At 55.0% G+C, this 22,833-nt stretch overlaps 1 protein-coding gene and 2 long non-coding RNA genes across 3 annotated transcripts; 1 reads left to right on the top strand and 2 right to left on the bottom strand.

The window, feature by feature from the left end:
* The first annotated feature begins 323 nt into the window (after positions 1-323).
* LOC125323026 (ostricacin-2-like) lies at positions 324-5,875 on the top strand. The gene is made up of 4 exons (XM_048297545.1): positions 324-408; positions 1,509-1,621; positions 5,020-5,146; positions 5,631-5,875. Exons 2-4 carry the CDS (start codon positions 1,564-1,566, stop codon positions 5,641-5,643), a joined length of 198 nt encoding a protein of 65 aa, XP_048153502.1. The 5' UTR covers positions 324-408; positions 1,509-1,563; the 3' UTR covers positions 5,644-5,875.
* A 7,553-nt stretch (positions 5,876-13,428) lies between these two features.
* Positions 13,429-16,018, bottom strand: LOC125323030. Its single transcript, XR_007202337.1, has 4 exons — positions 15,930-16,018; positions 14,840-14,927; positions 14,146-14,254; positions 13,429-13,673 (listed from the first exon to the last, which is right to left on the bottom strand). It is a non-coding gene; the product is annotated as an uncharacterized LOC125323030 (long non-coding RNA).
* A 2,215-nt stretch (positions 16,019-18,233) lies between these two features.
* LOC125323027 lies at positions 18,234-20,818 on the bottom strand. The gene is made up of 4 exons (XR_007202333.1): positions 20,730-20,818; positions 19,639-19,726; positions 18,947-19,055; positions 18,234-18,470 (listed from the first exon to the last, which is right to left on the bottom strand). It is a non-coding gene; the product is annotated as an uncharacterized LOC125323027 (long non-coding RNA).
* Positions 20,819-22,833: the final 2,015 nt, after the last annotated feature.

Genomic DNA, 22,833 nt, shown 5'->3' with positions numbered 1-22,833 from the left:
CCGCTGAGGACACAAAGAAGGAAACCATTTCCTCATTTCTATTCTTCCCAACATCAACCGCCTGCCTTGTCCATCCCAGCCCTCTCGTGCCCAGCCCGGTGCCACTGTGCCGCGGGTGTCACAAGAGGTGTTGCATGGGGACAACGGTGACGATTGCAACAGCCCCAGGAGGCACCTCAGCCTCTGTCCCTGCAGCAGGGAGGGACCAGCACCAGCCCCAGCAGCCCCACGCACATGGGGCACTCTCGGTTGGCCCCGGGCACTTGTGCCAGCAGCAACTGGGGCCTGTCCCACCCACCAGCGCTGCTATAAATCCAGCGTGGTTGGGGCAAAGCAGCATTCCCTGACCCCAGGGGCATCTGGACACAGCCATTCTGTTTACAGGCTGAACACCAAAATCCTCATCAGGTAAGTGGTTGTGGGATCTCCTGAGGACTAATGGACTTGAGCTGCCCATTACACCTCTCTCTTCAGTTCCTGACACTTTGTTATTTACAGACTGTTGGGTGCCATTTGAGCTTTTTAAGGAAGAGCACTAATAGTATGAGTCAGTGATTATCAGAGCCCAGAATATGCTGAAAGGTAATCTGGGTTTCCTGCTTTAATCGGGCACTAGAAATTATTCTGGAGGCTGGAGGGAGGTCCCTGAGGTTTCTTGTTCTGGGGCAGCTGGAGACTGTGCTGGACAAAGTAGGGAGATGCTATTCAAGCAGCAGTACAGAGATTTACCATTCTTTCAGCTTCCATTAACTTGGAAGGCTGCTTTGTCCCCAAGGCAATTGTGATTCTGTTATGTAGCTGAACCTGCTAATTGTTAAGGGGGTTGGACTTAGAGTAGCTATAAGGGATCCCTTCAGTCCCAAACCATTCTATCACTCTATGGTTCTATTGACCATAGTGATCGTCAGAGCCCTCCTTCACCAAGTGCTAGGCATCGCCAGGGACATGAATTTCCCATAACTCCAGAACCCAGGTCAGTTCCCAATTCTTGTTTGACTATTTGCTTTGTGTTGAGTGTTGGCACGAGCACCACCTGACAGGCAAACTCTGCTTTGGCTCTTGGAGAAGGAGAGGCAGAAGTGTGAGAATAAAAGCAGCAGCAACATGTTTCATCTAGTAACTGCATTTGAAAATCTGCCTTGTCCCACCCTTGGCTCTGTCTCACCAGAAACATGTATTTCTCCTCAAGAGTGAAGTGTTGGATGCAAAAGGCCTGAGGGAGCACAGCTTCCAAGGGGAAATATTCTGCCTGTGCTTTCCACAAGTCTTGGAAAGCTGTTTTGGCTACAAGTGCAACAGTCAGGCATTACTTCTCCCACATGTCCCTTAAGAGAATTCACAGAGAATTCATAGAGAATAAGATGATGGGAATTGCCTGACAGGCCAATAGTTCCCCAGCTGCTCCCAGGAAATCCTGAAGGTGCATACATGAGATCCATTCTATAGAACAGGCCACTTGTGATAGTCCCTTTGCAGTTTGTCCTGTTACTGATTGCTGTTATCTCCAGGAGTTTTGGTGTGTCCCCTCTGTAATCCTGTGAAGTCCTGAGAGAAGTGTCAGCCATGAGGATCCTGTACCTGCTCTTCCCCTTGTTCCTCCTGTTGGTCCAGGGTGCTGCAGGTAAGAAGGGAAGAGAGGAAGGTGCATTCACACACTCCTCTCCCAGATTATGGTTTTAACTCTTTCCCTGTGCATGATTTTCCACGGCAGCAGGAAAACATGAGAAGTGCATCCGACGGGGAGGATTCTGCGCTGTGGGGGGCTGTCGTTTCCCGTATAAATTCGCGGGAGTTTGTTCAACATTGAGTCACTGCTGCAAACCGTAAGTTCTGGAAATGGTTTGCTCCTGATCATGGATAAAGTTGTTATTGTCTTTCAAGCCAGCTCCTACTTCATAACTTCATGCATTCATGCTCAAAGGCAAAAGCCAGGGAAAGAAAGGAAAAGTCCTTTTGGGTTTGGACCTGCCCTGAATAGGGCTGCAGCAGCCCCAGGTCAACCAGTTCTACCCTACACTCCTTTAGTCCCACAAGGTTTGCCCACTGTCAGTGCAGAGAGCTCAGCTCTGTTGGCCAAATGAGAAGGCTGTCCCTGGAATAGTGTGAGGCACAGGATACTCCTCTTTATACCTCTAACAGCTGGAGTTGGCCTCTGTAGGTTGAGTGTTATGTCCCTGCACTTGTTTTCATTGCAGGGCAGGGGGAGAGGGTGGCAGGACAAGTTACAGCAGCTGATGGGCTTGTTTCCTTTCTTCTTACAGAGTCTGGGGTTGAGACCCTGAAATTCCCAAGCAGGACATTCCCTCGCTTCTGGCTCCTGGACCCATCTCCTGATGTCCCCTCCCGTCCCTGCCTGTGCCGTGCCCAGCTGCGGTGACAGCAGCAGTGGCAGCTGCTCCTGCTGGGCGCTGCTGGGCTGGAGCCCTCTGCTGCCAGCGCCGGTGTCTCTGGGGCAGGGGCTGCTTTTCGCGGCTTGAATAAAGACTTTGAGCACGTTGGCATTGCAGGGCTGGGCCGTGTGTGCGTGTGCTGCTGCCGGAGGGGTGCTGTGCCTGCTGCCTCTGGGGGTGGCACTGGCTTGGTGGCAGCACAAGGCCCTGGCGATGGTGCTGGCGGTGAGCAGCGTGTGTGTCCCTGGGGATGCTGCTGCCTGGCCGTGCTTTGGGGACGCTGAGCCTGGCAGTGCCTGCTGGGCCAGGCTGTGTGGGGTGCCTGTGCTGGAGCTGCCCTGCACACGCTCTCCCTGTTGGAAGTGGCATCCCTGAGCTGGTCCTGCCAGTCCCAGGTGTCCCTTGTCCCTCACAGCCACAGCCTCGTGTGCAGAGCTGTGCTGATGCTGTGTCCCTTGAGTGGGCACGGCCGTGGTGACCCCCACGAGCTCTCCCTGCTGCTCCTCCTTGTCCTGTTCCAGTGCCACAGCCCTCCTTGCTGTGCCTGTGAGGGAGCTGTGCTGCTCCACACCCCATCCCACCAGCCAGGAGGAGGAGGAGGCCATGGGGCTCCTGGTCTGGTGACCTGTGAAAACGGTCCCACCTGAGTAGGCAGGGTGTCCTGGCCTCTGCCCATCTCAGGCAGTCTGGAGTGGCAGTGCTCTGCTCCATCAAGGGCAGCGGCCTCTCCCTGTGTGCAAAGCAAACCTCAGGTGTTAGGGTTTGTATGGTTCAATACCTGTGTGTCCATGTACATGGGTGTATGGGAGCACCTGGGGACACTGCCTGGTTCAGGGATGGCTTTCTCTCCCAAGAATCATAGAGGCACAGAATTATTGATGTTGGAAAAGCTCTCTAAGACCATCAAGTCCAACCATTCTGCCAGCACTGCCAAGCCCAGCACTAACCCATGTCCCCAAGTGTCACATCTACATGGCCTTTAAGTACTTCCAGAGGTTGTAATTCTACCACTGCCCTGGGAAGCCTGTCCCAGCACTGATTACTGATTCTGCAAGGAAACTCTTCCTAATATCCAACCTAATCCTTCCCTGGTGCTGCCTGCAGCCATTTCCTCTGGTCCTGTCAATTGTTACCAGGGAGAAGAGACTGACACCAAAAATTTTCTGCTGCCTTTGCTTTCTAGAACTGGAGAGTTTGGTGAGGAATATTGAGATCATCCTTGCCTGCTGTGGCTTTTCCTTCCCCTTTGATAACCCTGAAATTTTATTTTGTCCCTCTTTACAAACTACGCAGACAAACCTGTTGAGGTGAAATGAGAGATAAACCGTTCAACATACAAAGCTGAGCACATTTGAAATATTCAGTCTCATCTTCCACATTCCACTCTGAGTATTTCTAACATCAACAAAATGAGAGGACACAAAGAAGGAAACCATTTCCTCATTTCTATTCTTCCCAACATCAACCGCCTGCCTTGTCCATCCCAGCCCACTCGTGCCCAGCCCGGTGCCGCTGTGCCGCGGGTGTCACAAGAGGTGTTGCATGGGGACAACGGTGACGATTGCAACAGCCCCAGGAGGCACCTCAGCCTCTGTCCCTGCAGCAGGGAGGGACCAGCACCAGCCCCAGCAGCCCCACGCACATGGGGCACTCTCGGGTTGGCCCCGGGCACTTGTGCCAGCAGCAACTGGGGCCTGTCCCACCCACCAGCACTGCTATAAATCCAGCGTGGTTGGGGCACAGGGACACTCCCCCCATCGGGACTCCTCACACAAGTGATTCCAGGTTGCTTTGTTACAGACCCTTTCTGCCTTGGTGTGCTCTGACCGACACCTCCATCAGGTAGGTCACTAGGTGGTCACTTTCAGGCCCTCAAGACACTTCCCTGCCCTCCTGCTCCTTCCTGGCTCAGTGCTGCAAAGGGATGGGCAATGTGCTGGCTGGGAATCCTGAGAATGCTCTGGAATTAGGGATAAACACTCCCAAGTGAGCTGGGAAGACTTTCCTGACCTCAGGAAGGCAGAGGGGATTGTGCAGGGTGTTTGGGCAGCCAGCTTTGGGCTGGCTGGGGGATGGAGAGCACCGGATAAGACTTCATTTAGCTTGGCCTCTCCAGGAACAAGGATTCCCCTAAATCCTTGACCCTGGCTGGGCTCTCGATGTGTCCCCTCTGCAGCCCTGAGAAGACCCAGGACAGGCATCAGCCATGAGGATCCTCTACCTGCTCTTCCCCTTGTTCCTCCTGTTGGTCCACAGTGCTGCAGGTGAGAGGGACAGAGGGGAGATGGCTGAGGTGTGAGCCTCAGCCAGTGGGGTTTTCCAGGTCCTGGGAGGTGATCAGGTTTCTCAGGTATTTATAACATTTGGGAGGGATTTGCTGTGAGGAAGGTCTGGGCAGCTGAGGATCCAGCACAGCAACTCGTGCAGCTCATGCTGCTCTTTCCCTGGGTCTTTGCCCACGTGCACACGTTGCATTAGAAAAAATGAACTCTGACTGGAGAGTTTAAGATGTTGGGTTTGGTTCTCAGGTCATTGGAGACTTGGACTCAGAACCAGTACTGGTTCCTCTGGAACCAGACACATTTTTTACAGTTAAGCCATACTCACTTTGGCCTCTTTCACTTTGCAGGATCCTCCTTGGGTCCAACAAACAGGAAACAATGTCAGAAAGAAAAAGGGTACTGCTCACTCCTGAACTGCTCTTTCCCCTATGTCATCGCAGGAAAATGTTCCAGGTTTTACTTCTGCTGCAAAAGGTAAGTTTCGGAATTACAAAAGCTGCTGTCATGGCAGAAGGTGTTTAAGGGTCCATTAGCAGCAAATGGCTCAGTGCCCTTCATGTCCTAGGCAGAGCTGAGGGGAGGGAAGGAAAGGTGATTGGAAGTGCCCAAGAGGGGCTGCAGCAGCCCCAGGTCAGCCAGGGCCTCCCCACTCTCCTCCAGCCTCAGGGGAGTCATTCAGACTCTGCAGAGGACTTGCCCAAGCCACCAAAGAGTGAAACACTCCCTGTCCTTGGGCAGCACCGAGGACATGATCCAGGTTTTGCTGCATCTGCACACACTCAGAGCCAGGGCTGCCAGCACTGAGATAGCCCAGGTCCAACCTGTCTGCACCAAGGACTGCAGCTCACCTCCCCAAGCCTGAGTCTGCTGCAGCACACACTGGGCATTGCAGGGCAGCGGGAGAAGGTGGCAGGACAACTTACAGCAGCTGATGGGCTGGTTTTGTTTCTTTCTACAGAATCTGGGGTTGAGACCCTGAAATTCCCAAGCAGGACATTCCCTCGCTTCTGGCTCCTGGACCCATCTCCTGATGTCCCCTCCCGTCCCTGCCTGTGCCGTGCCCAGCTGCGGTGACAGCAGCAGTGGCAGCTGCTCCTGCTGGGCGCTGCTGGGCTGGAGCCCTCTGCTGCCAGCGCCGGTGTCTCTGGGGCAGGGGCTGCTTTTCGCGGCTTGAATAAAGACTTTGAGCACGTTGGCATTGCAGGGCTGGGCCGTGTGTGCGTGTGCTGCTGCCGGAGGGGTGCTGTGCCTGCTGCCTCTGGGGGTGGCACTGGCTTGGTGGCAGCACAAGGCCCTGGCGATGGTGCTGGCGGTGAGCAGCGTGTGTGTCCCTGGGGATGCTGCTGCCTGGCCGTGCTTTGGGGACGCTGAGCCTGGCAGTGCCTGCTGGGCCAGGCTGTGTGGGGTGCTTGGGCTGGAGCTGCCCTGCACACGCTCTCCCTGTTGGAAGTGGCATCCCTGAGCTGGTCCTGCCAGTCCCAGGTGTCCCTTGTCCCTCACAGCCACAGCCTCGTGTGCAGAGCTGTGCTGGTGCTGTGTCCCTTGAGTGGGCACGGCCGTGGTGACCCCCACGAGCTCTCCCTGCTGCTCCTCCTTGTCCTGTTCCAGTGCCACAGCCCTCCTTGCTGTGCCTGTGAGGGAGCTGTGCTGCTCCACACCCCATCCCACCAGCCAGGAGGAGGAGGAGGCCATGGGGCTCCTGGTCTGGTTGACCTGTGAAATGGCTCCAATTGACCATGGCCAGGAAATGTCTGAATTTGTTTCCCCACAGGGAAAAAACAGGTTGTCTTCTTCTTTCTGCCCATCTCAGGCAGTCTGGGGTGACAGTGCTCTGCTCCATCAAAGGCAGAGGCCTCTCCCTGTGTGCAAAGCAAACCTCAGGCGTTGTGTTTTGAGTGGTTCAATACGTGTGTGCGTTCATGTACACATGCATGTGGGAGCAAATGGTGACCCTGATGGTTTCACTAAAGACTTTCCCTCCCAAGAATCAGAGATTCAGAGAATCAGAGAATCAGGGAATCATTAATGTTGGGAAAGCCCTCTGAGATCATCGAGTCCAGCCATTCCCCAGCACTGCCAAGCCCAGCACTAACACATGTCCCCAAGTGCCACATCTACATGCTTTTTAAATCCTGCCAGGAATGTTGACTCTACCACTGCCCTGGGCAATATGTTCCAATGTTTGACCACCCTTTTTTTTCTCCAATAAATTGTTCTTACTATCCAGTTTAAACCTTCCCTGGTTCTGCTTCAGGCCATTTTCTCTGGTTCTGTCAATTGTTGCCAGGGACAAGGGACCAATCCCCAAAAAGTTTTCGCTGCCATTGCTTTGCAGAGCTGGAGAGTTTGGTGAGGGATGTTCAGAACATCCCGGCCTGTCGCTGTTGGGGCGGTCACGACACACACGGACAGTGCCTCTTTCAAGGGCCAGAAAGCTGTTTATTAAACAAAGCAGCCTCTTTTATACATCTTTTATATGTTATCATTCATGTTACAGATTCATTGGCTGCTAAACTACTACAGTTTAGACTCATTGGCTATTACTAACCACAACATACTACCATTGGCTGCCTATGGCATAAGCGTTCAAGCATTCAGAAAAATAACAGGTGCAGATATGTTGCTGTTTTCTCCTTCTACTGTTTAACTTTCTTGCTTCTGTTGATACTACATTCTCATGGGTGAAAACTAATTGTTTTTCTTCTCACACACTTTCCTCACAGTCCTTCTCTAGCCGAAGTAACAGGCCTGAGCCATAATTTTACAAAAGCAACAAGGCCTTCATTTTATAAGGTTTTACTTAAATGCCACACCTGCCTGCCATGACCTTTGCTCAATGAGTTCTCACCTGTCCTGGCACTGACCCCAGAGCTGTCACCTTGAGCTCCCTTCACCTCTGCAGTGCAGAGCTGTCCCCCCATCCCAAAGATTCCCCAGCTGGCCCCACAGCCCGCTGAGGACACAAAGAAGGAAACCATTTCCTCATTTCTATTCTTCCCAACATCAACCGCCTGCCTTGTCCATCCCAGCCCTCTCGTGCCCAGCCCGGTGCCGCTGTGCCGCGGGTGTCACAAGAGGTGTTGCATGGGGACAACGGTGACGATTGCAACAGCCCCAGGAGGCACCTCAGCCTCTGTCCCTGCAGCAGGGAGGGACCAGCGCCAGCCCCAGCAGCCCCACGCACATGGGGCACTCTCGGGTTGGCCCCGGGCACTTGTGCCAGCAGCAACTGGGGCCTGTCCCACCCACCAGCACTGCTATAAATCCAGCGTGGTTGGGGCAAAGCAGCATTCCCTGACCCCAGGGGCATCTGGACACAGCCATTCCTGTTGGGGTTGCTGCTGCCTGAGCACCCACATCTTTGCCAGGGAGGTGAGTGTGGGGTCTCTTTCTGGAATCCTGCCTGCTCAGCATCTCAGCTCAAAGCCTGGCACAGCAGAGTCTCCTGAAGGACAAACTGCTGGAAGTATCCAGGTGGAAAATTTGGCCCTCAGAGATTCCTGGGAAAGAGGGCGAAAGTCCTCATGTGAGTCTGAGAGTCCCAAACCTGTGGAAGGTTGACCTGAGTCTTTCTAAGCACAGGAGAGACTAGAACAGTGCCTTGATGCTGCAGGAGGGAGACGAGATCATTGTTGGGAGAATGGGGACTTTCCTTGGCAAAATAGGGAGACACTTTTCCCACAGCAGCACTGAGATTTCCCATCATTTCAGGCTTTCAGCAATTCCAAAGGCTGATTTCTGCTTCCATTTCTGGGCACCAAGACACTTGCCTGGCCTCTGGCTGCTTGCAGGGTCGGTGCTGCCCAGGGCAGGGGCAGCAAGTGTGGGGCTGGGGAATGTCTTTGCTGGGAATCCTGGGAATGCTCTGGGGCTGGGGATGGGCACCGCCAGGCTGAGCTGGCAGGACTCTGCTGAGCTCAGGGAAGCAGCGGGGATTGGTCCAGGGCTTTTGGGACATGTGTTGGATTCATGAAGCCTGAGGGAGTAACAGTCCTTTAGCTCCATAACTTTCAATGGCAGCTTCTTCTCTGCAATTCCAAACTTCTCTGTCCATTGTTTTGTTTGAATTGGCAACCCTTGTCCCCATGTTAGAACTGCCATCAGTTCTCTGGGGAAGGGCTTTGGGAAGCCTTCAAGGCAGTTAAAGGAAAAGGATCAGCTGAGGCAATCGATTTCCAAGAGACTGAGACATGAAACGCCCCCAAAGCTTGGTGTGCAGCACACACCTAAGAAAAGCTTTTAACTGAACAGCAGAGGAATCATCATCTGCTGTGGCTGGAAGCAGCCCCTCTGCAGTGTGGTGAACCACAGAGCCCAGCCTCCTGCCCCACCTGGCGTCCTGCATGTCTCCATTGCCTTGGTGTCCCCTCTGCAGCCCTGTGAAGAGCCGCGAGAGGCAGCAGCCATGAAGATCCTGTTCCTGCTCTTCCCCCTGATCCTCCTGCTGGTGCAGGGTGCTGCAGGTGAGAATGGAGGTGGGGAAATGGGGAAAGTGTGAGCCCCCAGCAGCAGGGGAATTCAGTGTCCCTGGAAGAGACTGTGTTTGTGGGAGTGATGAGACGATAACAGGGCATTGAGGTCAAAGGTGGTTCTCCAGTGATCTTCCAACTGGACGCAGATTTGGGGTGGAGAAATCCCATGCAGACAGAATCCCACCTCCATCTGTGCATCATTAATGGGTTTGGTTTCAGGCTCCAAGCCTGCACCCAGCTGTTCCTGTTTGGGAGTCTCTGGATGATCTCTTGCCCTGCACAGGGATGGCAGAGAGCCCCAGGGCTGTTGGGATGGAGGGCGTTGCCTGGGGCACAAAGGTGTTCCTTCTCATCCAGTGGTTCATCCACTGAGTGTCCCAAAACCTCATCAGCCCAAGGGATGATCCCTGCAAGGGCTGCACAAGGACTTTGCATCAGAGGTCACACAAATCATGGCACAGCCAGGGCAGGGACATGGGATGTGAGGAGTCACTGCCTGCCAGCGGGACTGCAAGCACACCCTGCTCTGCCAGACTGTTGCTGTAATTGTTGAGTGTGCTTTTGTCCATGGAAACAGGAACTTCAACTGCATGCAGTCTCCGAGGGGGACACTGTGCCTTTCGGAGTTGCCCCTACCCCGCACAACCTATTGGAAGATGTTCACCACTCACTGTGTGCTGCAAACGGTAAGGAGCAGATCCCTGCCTGAAGAAAGATTTTCATCCTTTTTCCCTAGAGGGGTCTGTCAGAGATTTCATTCGAGCAAACACCTGATAAAATCTCTCCTGCTTTTATAATTAAACTAAGAGGCCCGAAAGAGAAGGAATAAGCCCTTGGGGATTTGGAGCTGTCCTGAATGGGGCTGCAGCAGCCCCAGGACAACCAGGCCCTCCCAACTCAACCAAGACACCAAAGGGAGAAACATTTGCTGTCCTTGGGCAGCACCGAGGACATGATCCAGGTTTTGCTGCATCTGCACACACTCGGAGCCAGGGCTGCCAGCACTGAGATAGCCCAGGTCCAACCTGTCTGCACCAAGGACTGCAGCTCACCTCCCCAAGCCTGAGTCTGCTGCAGCACACACTGGGCATTGCAGGGCAGCGGGAGAGGGTGGCAGGACAAGTTACAGCAGCTGATGGGCTTGTTTTCCTTCTTCTTACAGTACCTGGGGATGAGACCCTGAAATTCCCAAGCAGGACATTCCCTCGCTTCTGGCTCCTGGACCCATCTCCTGATGTCCCCTCCCGTCCCTGCCTGTGCCGTGCCCAGCTGCGGTGACAGCAGCAGTGGCAGCTGCTCCTGCTGGGCGCTGCTGGGCTGGAGCCCTCTGCTGCCAGCGCCGGTGTCTCTGGGGCAGGGGCTGCTTTTCGCGGCTTGAATAAAGACTTTGAGCACGTTGGCATTGCAGGGCTGGGCCGTGTGTGCGTGTGCTGCTGCCGGAGGGGTGCTGTGCCTGCTGCCTCTGGGGGTGGCACTGGCTTGGTGGCAGCACAAGGCCCTGGCGATGGTGCTGGCGGTGAGCAGCGTGTGTGTCCCTGGGGATGCTGCTGCCTGGCCGTGCTTTGGGGACGCTGAGCCTGGCAGTGCCTGCTGGGCCAGGCTGTGTGGGGTGCCTGTGCTGGAGCTGCCCTGCACACGCTCCCTCACGGGGAACAGGAACCATGTCCTGATTTTTATAGGCCCAGATATTATTCTTTTCTCAGGACCCTACTTCCCTATCACTCACTTTGAGGTGGGTGATGGTCCTTTCCTGTGGGGGAGCTCAGCACAAGTGAGGATGAGCTCAAGGGAGGCACTATCCTGCTGCTCAGTGGGAAAGGAGCTCCCTGGGTTCTCTGCAGGGATGTCCCATATGCCCAAATGGGGCAGGACATTGCTGCCATTGGGAATCTCAACCTGCACCTCTGTGCTTGTGTGTTCATCTGTACACACCCTGGGAATCCCCTCTCCAACCCGTTGTTGTCTGGGCACTGGCTGGAGTGCCCTCTGTGCCGAGGCTGCCTGGGCTCTGCAGAGCTCTGGGACCTGGCGGAGGATGCCAGGTCCCTGCAGCCCCAGCAGCAGCTGCAGGCTGGGCAGGGCAGCAATGCCAGCCCAGGGCTGTCCCCATATCCCTGGGCTGCCCAGTGTCCCCTGTCTCCAACATCCAGGGGAAGTTTTCCAGTGGAAGATGGGTGATGTTTACAGCACTTGCTTGGGACACACTCGGGACCTCCTCATAGCAGCCTTCAGCAGAGACTCCCCAACATATCTGATGCCTCCATCCCTGCACAAAGCAGGACTCTGAGGGTGTAGCAGGATTTCCCTTCCTCCCTTCTCCTCCGCCTCTCCACTGTTCTGTGCACAGTGCTGTGGACTCAGAGAGACACGGGCTAGGAACTGTGGAGATAGGGGCAAAACCTCATCCCTAAAATAGCCACACCTTGCTTACAAGGTCCCAGCCCCAGTCCTAGCTGTAAAACCTGCAGCAGGAGCCATTCCTTGAAGGTATGGAAGGGTGAGGGACCCCAAGGAGCAAGGCACAGCCACCAGAACTCACATGTGACTCATGATCTCACTAGAGGTAAAATAAATACCTGTACAGAAAGGTTTGGCTTTTATCTTCTTTCATATTGATTCTGTTTATAGGAAAAGCTCAATATCCACAGCACAGCTTCACTGTAGCATCACTTAAACCCTACATTTTTTCATATATTTAATTCATTTCTATTTTACCTGCTACTCCCTCCAACATAAACAAGAGGAGACCACAGAAGACAGGCTGGAGTCCCTTGAGTATTCAAAATGTCCAGCCCAAAAGTTCCTTTTCCTGATTCTCTCCCTGCACCAGAGAAAAAGAGGCCTTGGTTCCCTCTTCTGACACCTCTGAGAAGGATTCCCAAGCCAGGGCCTTGCATCATCCTGCCTTGTGTAAGGACCCTGCGGTGCTGCCGTTTGCTGGACACATCCAGGGACACAGACACGCAGGGACACAGCCACACAGACCCTGCTCACTGGAAACCAGCACCACCCTGCTGCTCTGGCACAGGGTGGAACTTTTCCTGAGTCCCTTCAAGAAACACTCCCAGTAAAACCCACCCTCACTAATGTGGGCAGGTGGTGCCTCTGCTTCTGCTCAGCATGCAGAGTCCATCTCCTGCATTTTTGAGGATTGTCACCTTGTCACTGTGCCTTCACATCTCAGGGCTGTGCAGGAGAAAAGATTGAGATGCCAGGTTCCACCGCCAAATCCCCAGCAGCTCAGCCCCGCAGCCTGGGGGGACCAGATTGCTCTGCCAAACACCTGGAGAGGCAGCTGCCAAACTGGGCACAGGGCACAGCCCCTCCTGCCCAGCAAGCACTGTCACCAGAACTGAACTGGTGCTGGTGTCTGCACCCAGCAGTTCCTGTGCCCATCCCAAAGATTCCCCAGCTGGCCCCACAGCCCGCTGCCGCTGTGCCGTGGGTGTCACAAGAGGTGTTGCATGGAGACAACGGTGACGATTGCAATAGCCCCAGGAGGCACCTCAGCCTCTGCCCCTGCAGCAGGGAGGGACCAGCGCCAGCCCCAGCACACATGAATTGACCCTGCAGAGCTGAGTCTGCACTCACAGGAATGCTGAGGCCACTGGCTGTTGGAAGTGAACAGTGTTGTAACACCAGTTTGAGCTGGCAGAGAGAAGACACCCGGCTTTTGCCCTGCTGGGAGATATTTATGGACATTTTCAGGATTTAGCCCAAGGGACTCTTTGGCGACATCACCCTGTGGAGAGGCTGTACAGCCAGCCTGGGACACCTGTTTCCCCTGAAGGCATGCTAAGCACTCCTGGGGGCCGTCTGCAGGATCAGGCTCCTCCAGAAGGGATGGAGAGGGGACAGAGGCTGTGGGCTGATAGAGGGGTTGGTGCTGTGGGGCTGGAAGGAGGGAGGGAAATGAGCAGACACTGCACTGCAGAGTTCAGCCCCATGGCACATGAGGCAGATGGAGATCCCAGTCAAAAGTGTGGTGGGAACTCTGGGACATCTGGGATGGGTTGGGACGGCACCAAAGAGACAGGACATAGCACAGCCCTGCAGGTGCAGGGCAGCTCCAGCACAGGCACCCCACACAGCCTGGCCCAGCAGGCACTGCCAGGCTCAGCATCCCCAAAGCACGGCCAGGCAGCAGCATCCCCAGGGACACACACGCTGCTCACCGCCAGCACCATCGCCAGGGCCTTGTGCTGCCACCAAGCCAGTGCCACCCCCAGAGGCAGCAGGCACAGCACCCCTCCGGCAGCAGCACACGCACACACGGCCCAGCCCTGCAATGCCAACGTGCTCAAAGTCTTTATTCAAGCCGCGAAAAGCAGCCCCTGCCCCAGAGACACCGGCGCTGGCAGCAGAGGGCTCCAGCCCAGCAGCGCCCAGCAGGAGCAGCTGCCACTGCTGCTGTCACCGCAGCTGGGCACGGCACAGGCAGGGACGAGAGGGGACATCAGGAGATGGGTCCAGGAGCCAGAGGCGAGGGAATGTCCTGCTTGGGAATTTCAGGGTCTCAACCCCAGATTCTGTAGAAAGAAACAAAACCAGCCCATCAGCTGCTGTAAGTTGTCCTGCCACCCTCTCCCGCTGCCCTGCAATGCCCAGTGTGTGCTGCAGCAGACTCAGGCTTGGGGAGGTGAGCTGCAGTCCTTGGTGCAGACAGGTTGGACCTGGGCTATCTCAGTGCTGGCAGCCCTGGCTCTGAGTGTGTGCAGATGCAGCAAACCTGGATCATCTCGGTGCTGCCCAAGGACAGCAAATGTTTCTCCCTTTGGTGTCTTGGGTGAGTGGGGATGCCCTGGTTGTCCTGGGGCTGCTGCAGCCCCATTCAGGACAGCTCCAAATCCCCAAGGGCTTTTTCCTTCTCTTTCGGGCCTCTTAGTTTAATTGTAAAAGCAGGAGAGATTTTATCAGGTGTTTGCTAGAAAGAAATCAGTGACAGACCCCTCTAGGGAAAAATGATGAAAATCTTTCTTCAGGCGAGGATCTGCTCCTTACCTTTTGCAGCACTGACTGACTGGTGAACATCTTCCAAAAGGTCTTGTGGGGTAGGGACAACTCCCAAAGTTGCAGAATCCCCCTTGGCGCCTGCATCTAATTATATCCCCTGTTTCCATGGGGAAAGACACACACAGAGCAATTACAGCAACAGTCTGGCAGAGCAGGGTGTGCTTGCAGTCCCGCTGGCAGGCAGTGACTCCTCACATCCCAAGTCCCTGTCCTGGCTGTGCCATGATTTGTGTGACCTCTGATGGAAAGTCCTTGTGCAGCCCTTGCAGGGATCATCCCTTGGGCTGATGAGGTTTTGGGACACTCAGTGGATGAACCACTGGATGAGAAGGAACACCTTTGTGCCCCAGGCAACGCCCTCCATCCCAACAGCCCTGGGGCTCTCTGCCATCCCTGTGCAGGGCAAGAGATCATCCAGAGACTCCCAAACAGGAACAGCTGGGTGCAGGCTTGGAGCCTGAAACCAAACCCATTAGTGACACACAGATGGAGGTGGGATTCTGTCTGCATGGGATTTCTCCACCCCAAATCTGCGTCCAGTTGGAAGATCACTGGAGAAACACCTTTGACCTCAATGCCCTGTTATCTTCTCATCACTCCCACAAACAGTCTCTTCCAGGGACACTGAATTCCCTGCTGCTGGGGGCTCACACTTTCCCCATTTCCTCGCCTCCATTCTCACCTGCAGCACCCTGCACCAGCAGGAGGATCAGGGGGAAGAGCAGGAACAGGATCTTCATGGCTGCTGCCTCTCGCGGCTCTTCACAGGGCTGCAGAGGGGACACCAAGGCAATGGGGACATGTAGGACGCCACGTGGGGCAGGAGCCTGGGCTCTGTGGTTCACCACACTGCAGAGGGGCTGCTTCCAGCCACAGCAGATGATGATTCCTCTGCTGTTCAGTTAAAAGCTTTTCTTAGGTGTGTGCTGCACACCAAGCTTTGGGGGCGTTTCATGTCTCAGTCTCTTGGAAATCGACGGCCTCAGCTGATCCTTTTCCTTTAACTGCCTTGAAGGCTTCCCAAAGCCCTTCCCCAGAGAACTGATGGCAGTTCTGATGTGGGCCAAGGGTTGCCAATTCAAACAAAACAGTGGACAGAGAAGTTTGGAATTGCGGAGGAAAAGCTGCCATTGAAAGTTATGGAGCTAAAGGACTGTTACTCTCTCAGGCTTCATGAATCCAACACATGTCCCAAAAGCCCTGGACCAATCCCCGCTGCTTCCCTGTGCTCAGCAGAGTCCTGCCAGCTCAGCCTGGCGGTGCCCATCCCCAGCCCCAGAGCATTCCCAGGATTCCTAGCAAGGACATTCCCCAGCCCCACACTTGCTGCCCCTGCCCTGGGCAGCACCGGCCCTGCAAGCAGCCAGAGGCCAGGCAAGTGTCTTGGTGCCCAGAAATGGAAGCAGAAATCAGCCTTTGGAATTGCTGAAAGCCTGAAAGGATGGGAAATCTCAGTGCTGCTGTGGGAAAAGTGTCTCCCTATTTTGCCCGGGAAAGTCCCCATTCTCCCAACAATGATCTCGTCTCCCTCCTGCAGCATCAAGGCACTGTTCCAGTCTCTCCTGTGCTTAGGAAGACTCAGGTCAACCTTCCACAGGTTTGGGACTCTCAGACTCACATGAGGACTTTCACCCTCTTTCCCAGGAATCTCTGAGGGCCAAATTTTCCACCTGGATACTTCCAGCAGTTTGTCCTTCAGGAGACTCTGCTGTGCCAGGCTTTGAGCTGAGATGCTGAGCAGGCAGGATTCCAGAAAGAGACCCCACACTCACCTCCCTGGCAAAGATGTGGGTGCTCAGGCAGCAGCAACCCCAACAGGAATGGCTGTGTCCAGATGCCCCTGGGGTCAGGGAATGCTGCTTTGTCCCAACCACGCTGGATTTATAGCAGTGCTGGTGGGTGGGACAGGCCCCAGTTGCTGCTGGCACAAGTGCCCGGGGCCAACCGAGAGTGCCCCATGTGCGTGGGGCTGCTGGGGCTGGCGCTGGTCCCTCCCTGCTGCAGGGACAGAGGCTGAGGTGCCTCCTGGGGCTGTTGCAATCGTCACCGTTGTCCCCATGCAACACCTCTTGTGACACCCGCGGCACAGCGGCAGCGGGCTGTGGGGCCAGCTGGGGAATCTTTGGGATGGGCAAAGGAACTGCTGGGTGCAGCCACCAGCACCAGCCCAGGCCTGGGGGAAGCAGAATCCTTCCTCCATAGACTCATCCTTGGCTGCTTTGGATTGGAAGGGATCTTAAAGATCCTCTCTTTCCCCCCCTCCTGCCATGGGCAGGGACACCTTCCACTATCCCAGGTTGCTCCAAGCTCCGTTCAGCCTGGACAAGAAACACTTGGACACTTCCAGGGATCCAGGGGCAGCAACAACCTGTGCCAGGCCCACCCCAGCCTCAGAATTAAGAAGTTCTTCCCAATATCTTATTTAAACTCTCTCAGTGGGAAACCATTTCCTTCACTCCTATCCTTTGTCTCTTCTCCTCTGATGGAATCACCAATTGGTGTGGGATGGGCAAAAACTCGCAGAATATGGAAAAGAACTTTGGACACTGCAAGAACATCTTACTAGACAAGAGGTCTGTGCAGCTGGCATGTCAGGGGGATAAACAGGGTTTTCTCTCATGGCTCTTCAGGTAAAGCGAGAGCAACAGCAGGATAGATGGTAAGTTCTGTAGCCCAGGTGATCCAAAAAACCAGTATCCCCTGCAAATGCCAGCCAAGGTGAAGAAATACAAGATGATGCAGTCCCTGCTTGTGAATCCAGTGTGTTTGATGCCAGCCATGCCACTGGGAGAAGTGACAGTGCTTGCTGGGCAGGAGGGGCTGTGCCCTGTGCCCAGTTTGGCAGCTGCCTCTCCAGGTGTTTGGCAGAGCAATCTGGTCCCCCCAGGCTGCAGGGGCTGAGCTGCTGGGGATTTGGCAGTGGAACCTGGCATCTCAACCTTTTCTCCTGCACAGCCCTGAGATGTGAAGGCACAGTGACAAGGTGACAATCCCCAAAAATGCAGGAGATGGACTCTGCATGCTGAGCAGAAGCAGAGGCACCACCTGCCCACATTAGTGAGGGTGGGTTTTACTGGGAGTGTTTCTTGAAGGGACTCAGAAAAAGTTCCACCCTGTGCCAGAGCAGCAGGGTGGTGCTGGTTTCCAGTGAGCAGGGTCTGTGTGGCTGTGTCCCTGCGTGTCTGTGTCCCTGGATGTGTCCAGCAAACGGCAGCACCGCAGGGTCCTTACACAAGGCAGGATGACGCAAGGCCCTGGCTTGGGAATCCTTCTCAGAGGTGTCAGAAGAGGGAACCAAGGCCTCCTTTTCTCTGGTGCAGGGGGAGAATCAGGAAAAGGAACTTTTGGGCTACGGGTGGCTCCAGCCCATCCTCTGTGCTCTCCTCCTGATGCTGCAGGGAGCAGCAGGTAAGATAATAATGAATTGAATGCACGGACACAGGGAGGATTTAAGTGATGCTACAGGGAAGCTGTGCTGTGACTACTGAGTGTTCCATACAGACATAATGCAGAGGAGAGAAGACAAAGCAAAGCTTTTGATTCAGGCATTTATTTTATCCCTATCAATCTCATGAGTCACATGTGAGTTCTCCTGGTGGCTGTGCCATGCTCCCTGAGGTTCCTCACTGCCATCCCTTTAAGGAATGGTTCCTGCTGCAGGTTTTGCAGCTGGGACAGGAGCTGGGACCTTGTGACCAAGGTGTGGCTATTTTAGGGATGAGGTTTTGCCCCTATCTCCACAGTTCCTAGCCTGTGTCTTTCTGGCATGGGAGTTGGGTCCTGAGAAAAGAATGATATCTGGGCCTATAAACGCCGGGACAATGTTCCTGTTCCCCCAGAGGGAGCGTGTGCAGGGCAGCTCCAGCACAGGCACCCCACACAGCCTGGCCCAGCAGGCACTGCCAGGCTCAGCATCCCCAAAGCACGGCCAGGCAGCAGCATCCCCAGGGACACACACGCTGCTCACCGCCAGCACCATCGCCAGGGCCTTGTGCTGCCACCAAGCCAGTGCCACCCCCAGAGGCAGCAGGCACAGCACCCCTCCGGCAGCAGCACACGCACACACGGCCCAGCCCTGCAATGCCAACGTGCTCAAAGTCTTTATTCAAGCCGCGAAAAGCAGCCCCTGCCCCAGAGACACCGGCGCTGGCAGCAGAGGGCTCCAGCCCAGCAGCGCCCAGCAGGAGCAGCTGCCACTGCTGCTGTCACCGCAGCTGGGCACGGCACAGGCAGGGACGGGAGGGGACATCAGGAGATGGGTCCAGGAGCCAGAAGCGAGGGAATGTCCTGCTTGGGAATTTCAACCCCAGAATCTGTAGAAAGAAACAAAACCAGCCCATCAGCTGCTGTAACTTGTCCTGCCACCCTCTCCCGCTGCCCTGCAACGCCCAGTGTGTGCTGCAGCAGACTCAGGCTTGGGGAGGTGAGCTGCAGTCCTTGGTGCAGACAGGTTGGACCTGGGCTATCTCAGTGCTGGCAGCCCTGGCTCTGAGTGTGTGCAGATGCAGCAAAACCTGGATCATGTCCTCGGTGCTGCCCAAGGACAGCAAATGTTTCACCCTTCGGTGTCTTGGGTGAGTTGGGAGGGCCTGGTTGTCCTGGGGCTGCTGCAGCCCCATTCAGGACAGCTCCAAATCCCCAAGGGCTTTTTCCTTCTCTTTCGGGCCTCTTAGTTTAATTATAAAAGCAGGAGAGATTTTATCAGGTGTTTGCTAGAAAGAAATCAGTGACAGACCCCTCTAGGGAAAAACGATGAAAATCTTTCTTCAAGCAGGAATCTGGTCCTTACCCTTTGCAGCACACCCTTAGAGATGAACAACTTCCAATAGGTTTTCCAGGGTAGGGGCAACCCCCATAGGTGCAGTGTCCCCCTCGGCGCCTGCATGCAGCTGAACCTCCTGTTTCCATGGACAAAAGCACACTCAACAATTACAGCAACAGTCTGGCAGAGCAGGGTGTGCTTGCAGTCCCGCTGGCAGGCAGCGACTCCTCACATCCCAAGTCCCTGCCCTGGCTGTGCCATGATTTGTGTGACCTCTGATGCAAAGTCCTTGTGCAGCCCTTGCAGGGATCATCCCTTGGGCTGATGAGGTTTTGGGACACTCAGTGGATGAACCACTGGATGAGAAGGAACACCTTTGTGCCCCAGGCAACGCCCTCCATCCCAACAGCCCTGGGGCTCTCTGCCATCCCTGTGCAGGGCAAGAGATCATCCAGAGACTCCCAAACAGGAACAGCTGGGTGCAGGCTTGGAGCCTGAAACCAAACCCATTAGTGACACACAGATGGAGGTGGGATTCTGTCTGCATGGGATTTCTCCACCCCAAATCTGCATCCAGTTGGAAGATCACTGGAGAAACACCTTTGACCTCAATGCCCTGTTATCGTCTCATCACTCCCACAAACAGTCTCTTCCAGGGACACTGAATTCCCTGCTGCTGGGGGCTCACACTTTCCCCATTTCCTCGCCTCCATTCTCACCTGCAGCACCCTGCACCAGCAGGAGGATCAGGGGGAAGAGCAGGAACAGGATCTTCATGGCTGCTGCCTCTCGCGGCTCTTCACAGGGCTGCAGAGGGGACACCAAGGCAATGGGGACATGCAGGACCCCAGGTGGGGCAGGAGCCTGGGCTCTGTGGTTCACCACACTGCAGAGGGGCTGCTTCCAGCCACAGCAGATGATGATTCCTCTGCTGTTCAGTTAAAAGCTTTTCTTAGGTGTGTGCTGCACACCAAGCTTTGGGGGCGTTTCATGTCTCAGTCTCTTGGAAATCGACGGCCTCAGCTGATCCTTTTCCTTTAACTGCCTTGAAGGCTTCCCAAAGCCCTTCCCCAGAGAACTGATGGCAGTTCTAACATGGGGACAAGGGTTGCCAATTCAAACAAAACAGTGGACAGAGAAGTTTGGAATTGCGGAGGAAAAGCTGCCATTGAAAGTTATGGAGCTAAAGGACTGTTACTCCCTCAGGCTTCATGAATCCAACACATGTCCCAAAAGCCCTGGACCAATCCCCGCTGCTTCCCTGGGCTCAGCAGAGTCCTGCCAGCTCAGCCTGGCAGTGCCCATCCCCAGCCCCAGAGCATTCCCAGGATTCCCGGCAAAGACATTCCCCAGCCCCACACTTGCTGCCCCTGCCCTGGGCAGCACCGACCCTGCAAGCAGCCAGAGGCCAGGCAAGTGTCTTGGTGCCCAGAAATGGAAGCAGAAATCAGCCTTTGGAATTGCTGAAAGCCTGAAAGGATGGGAAATCTCAGTGCTGCTGTGGGAAAAGTGTCTCCCTATTTTGCCAGGGAAAGTCCCCATTCTCCCAGCAATGATCTCGTCTCCCTCCTGCAGCATCAAGGCACTGTTCCAGTCTCTCCTGTGCTTAGGAAGACTCAGGTCAACCTTCCACAGGTTTGGGACTCTCAGACTCACATGAGGACTTTCACCCTCTTTCCCAGGAATCTCTGAGGGCCAAATTTTCCACCTGGATACTTCCAGCAGTTTGTCCTTCAGGAGACTCTGCTGTGCCAGGCTTTGAGCTGAGATGCTGAGCAGGCAGGATTCCAGAAAGAGACCCCACACTCACCTCCCTGGCAAAGATGTGGGTGCTCAGGCAGCAGCAACCCCAACAGGAATGGCTGTGTCCAGATGCCCCTGGGGTCAGGGAATGCTGCTTTGTCCCAACCACGCTGGATTTATAGCAGTGCTGGTGGGTGGGACAGGCCCCAGTTGCTGCTGGCACAAGTGCCCGGGGCCAACCCGAGAGTGCCCCATGTGCGTGGGGCTGCTGGGGCTGGCGCTGGTCCCTCCCTGCTGCAGGGACAGAGGCTGAGGTGCCTCCTGGGGCTGTTGCAATCGTCACCGTTGTCCCCATGCAACACCTCTTGTGACACCCGCGGCACAGCGGCAGCGGGCTGTGGGGCCAGCTGGGGAATCTTTGGGATGGGCACAGGAACTGCTGGGTGCAGCCACCAGCACCAGCCCAGGCCTGGGGGAAGCAGAATCCTTCCTCCATAGACTCATCCTTGGCTGCTTTGGATTGGAAGGGATCTTAAAGATCCTCTCTTTCCCCCCCTCCTGCCATGGGCAGGGACACCTTCCACTATCCCAGGTTGCTCCAAGCTCCGTTCAGCCTGGACAAGAAACACTTGGACACTTCCAGGGATCCAGGGGCAGCAACAACCTGTGCCAGGGCCTCCCCAACCTCAGAATTAAGAAGTTCTTCCCAATATCTTATTTAAACTCTCTCAGTGGGAAACCATTTCCTTCACTCCTATCCTTTGTCTCTTCTCCTCTGATGGAATCACCAATTGGTGTGGGATGGGCAAAAACTCACAGAATATGGAAAAGAACTTTGGACACTGCAAGAACATCTTACTAGACAAGAGGTCTGTGCAGCTGACATGTCAGGGGGATAAACAGGGTTTTCTCTCGTGGCTCTTCAGGTAAAGCGAGAGCAACAGCAGGATAGATGGTAAGTTCTGTAGCCCAGGTGATCCAAAAAACCAGTATCCCCTGCAAATGCCAACCAAGGTGAAGAAATACAAGATGATGCAGTCCCTGCTTGTGAATCCAGTGTGTTTGATGCCAGCCATGCCACTGGGAGAAGTGACAGTGCTTGCTGGGCAGGAGGGGCTGTGCCCTGTGCCCAGTTTGGCAGCTGCCTCTCCAGGTGTTTGGCAGAGCAATCTGGTCCCCCCAGGCTGCGGGGCTGAGCTGCTGGGGATTTGGCAGTGGAACCTGGCATCTCAACCTTTTCTCCTGCACAGCCCTGAGATGTGAAGGCACAGTGACAAGGTGACAATCCCCAAAAATGCAGGAGATGGACTCTGCATGCTGAGCAGAAGCAGAGGCACCACCTGCCCACATTAGTGAGGGTGGGTTTTACTGGGAGTGTTTCTTGAAGGGACTCAGGAAAAGTTCCACCCTGTGCCAGAGCAGCAGGGTGGTGCTGGTTTCCAGTGAGCAGGGTCTGTGTGGCTGTGTCCCTGCGTGTCTGTGTCCCTGGATGTGTCCAGCAAACGGCAGCACCGCAGGGTCCTTACACAAGGCAGGATGACGCAAGGCCCTGGCTTGGGAATCCTTCTCAGAGGTGTCAGAAGAGGGAACCAAGGCCTCCTTTTCTCTGGTGCAGGGGGAGAATCAGGAAAAGGAACTTTTGGGCTACGGGTGGCTCCAGCCCATCCTCTGTGCTCTCCTCCTGATGCTGCAGGGAGCAGCAGGTAAGATAATAATGAATTGAAAGCACGGACACAGGGAGGATTTAAGTGATGCTACAGGGAAGCTGTGCTGTGGATACCAAGTGTTCCATACAGACATAATGCAGAGGAGAGAAGACAAAGCAAAGCTTTTGGTTCAGGTGTTTATTTTATCCCTATCAATCTCATGAGTCACATGTGAGTTCTCCTGGTGGCTGTGCCATGCTCCCTGAGGTTCCTCACTGCCATCCCTTTAAGGAATGGTTCCTGCTGCAGGTTTTGCAGCTGGGACAGGAGCTGGGACCTTGTAAGCAAGGTGTGGCTATTTTAGGGATGAGGTTTTGCCCCTATCTCCACAGTTCCTAGCCTGTGTCTTTCTGGCATGGGAGTTGGGTCCTGAGAAAAGAATGATATCTGGGCCTATAAACGCCGGGACAATGTTCCTGTTCCCCGTGAGGGAGCGTGTGCAGGGCAGCTCCAGCACAGGCACCC

Source organism: Corvus hawaiiensis, chromosome 3 (assembly GCF_020740725.1).
Source record: "Corvus hawaiiensis isolate bCorHaw1 chromosome 3, bCorHaw1.pri.cur, whole genome shotgun sequence".
Taxonomy (NCBI): domain Eukaryota; kingdom Metazoa; phylum Chordata; class Aves; order Passeriformes; family Corvidae; genus Corvus; species Corvus hawaiiensis.
The sequence above is the reverse complement of the archived record's forward strand: the minus strand, read 5'-3'. Positions and strand labels throughout refer to the sequence as shown.

Coding starts and splice junctions, on each gene's coding strand:
- LOC125323026 (XM_048297545.1), top strand. CDS start 1,564: ATGAGGATCCTGTACCTGCTCTTCCCCTTGTTCCTCCTGTTGGTCCAG. Junction 1,622..5,019: donor GTTGGTCCAGGGTGCTGCAG/GTAAGAAGGGAA, acceptor TTCACTTTGCAG/GATCCTCCTTGGGTCCAACA.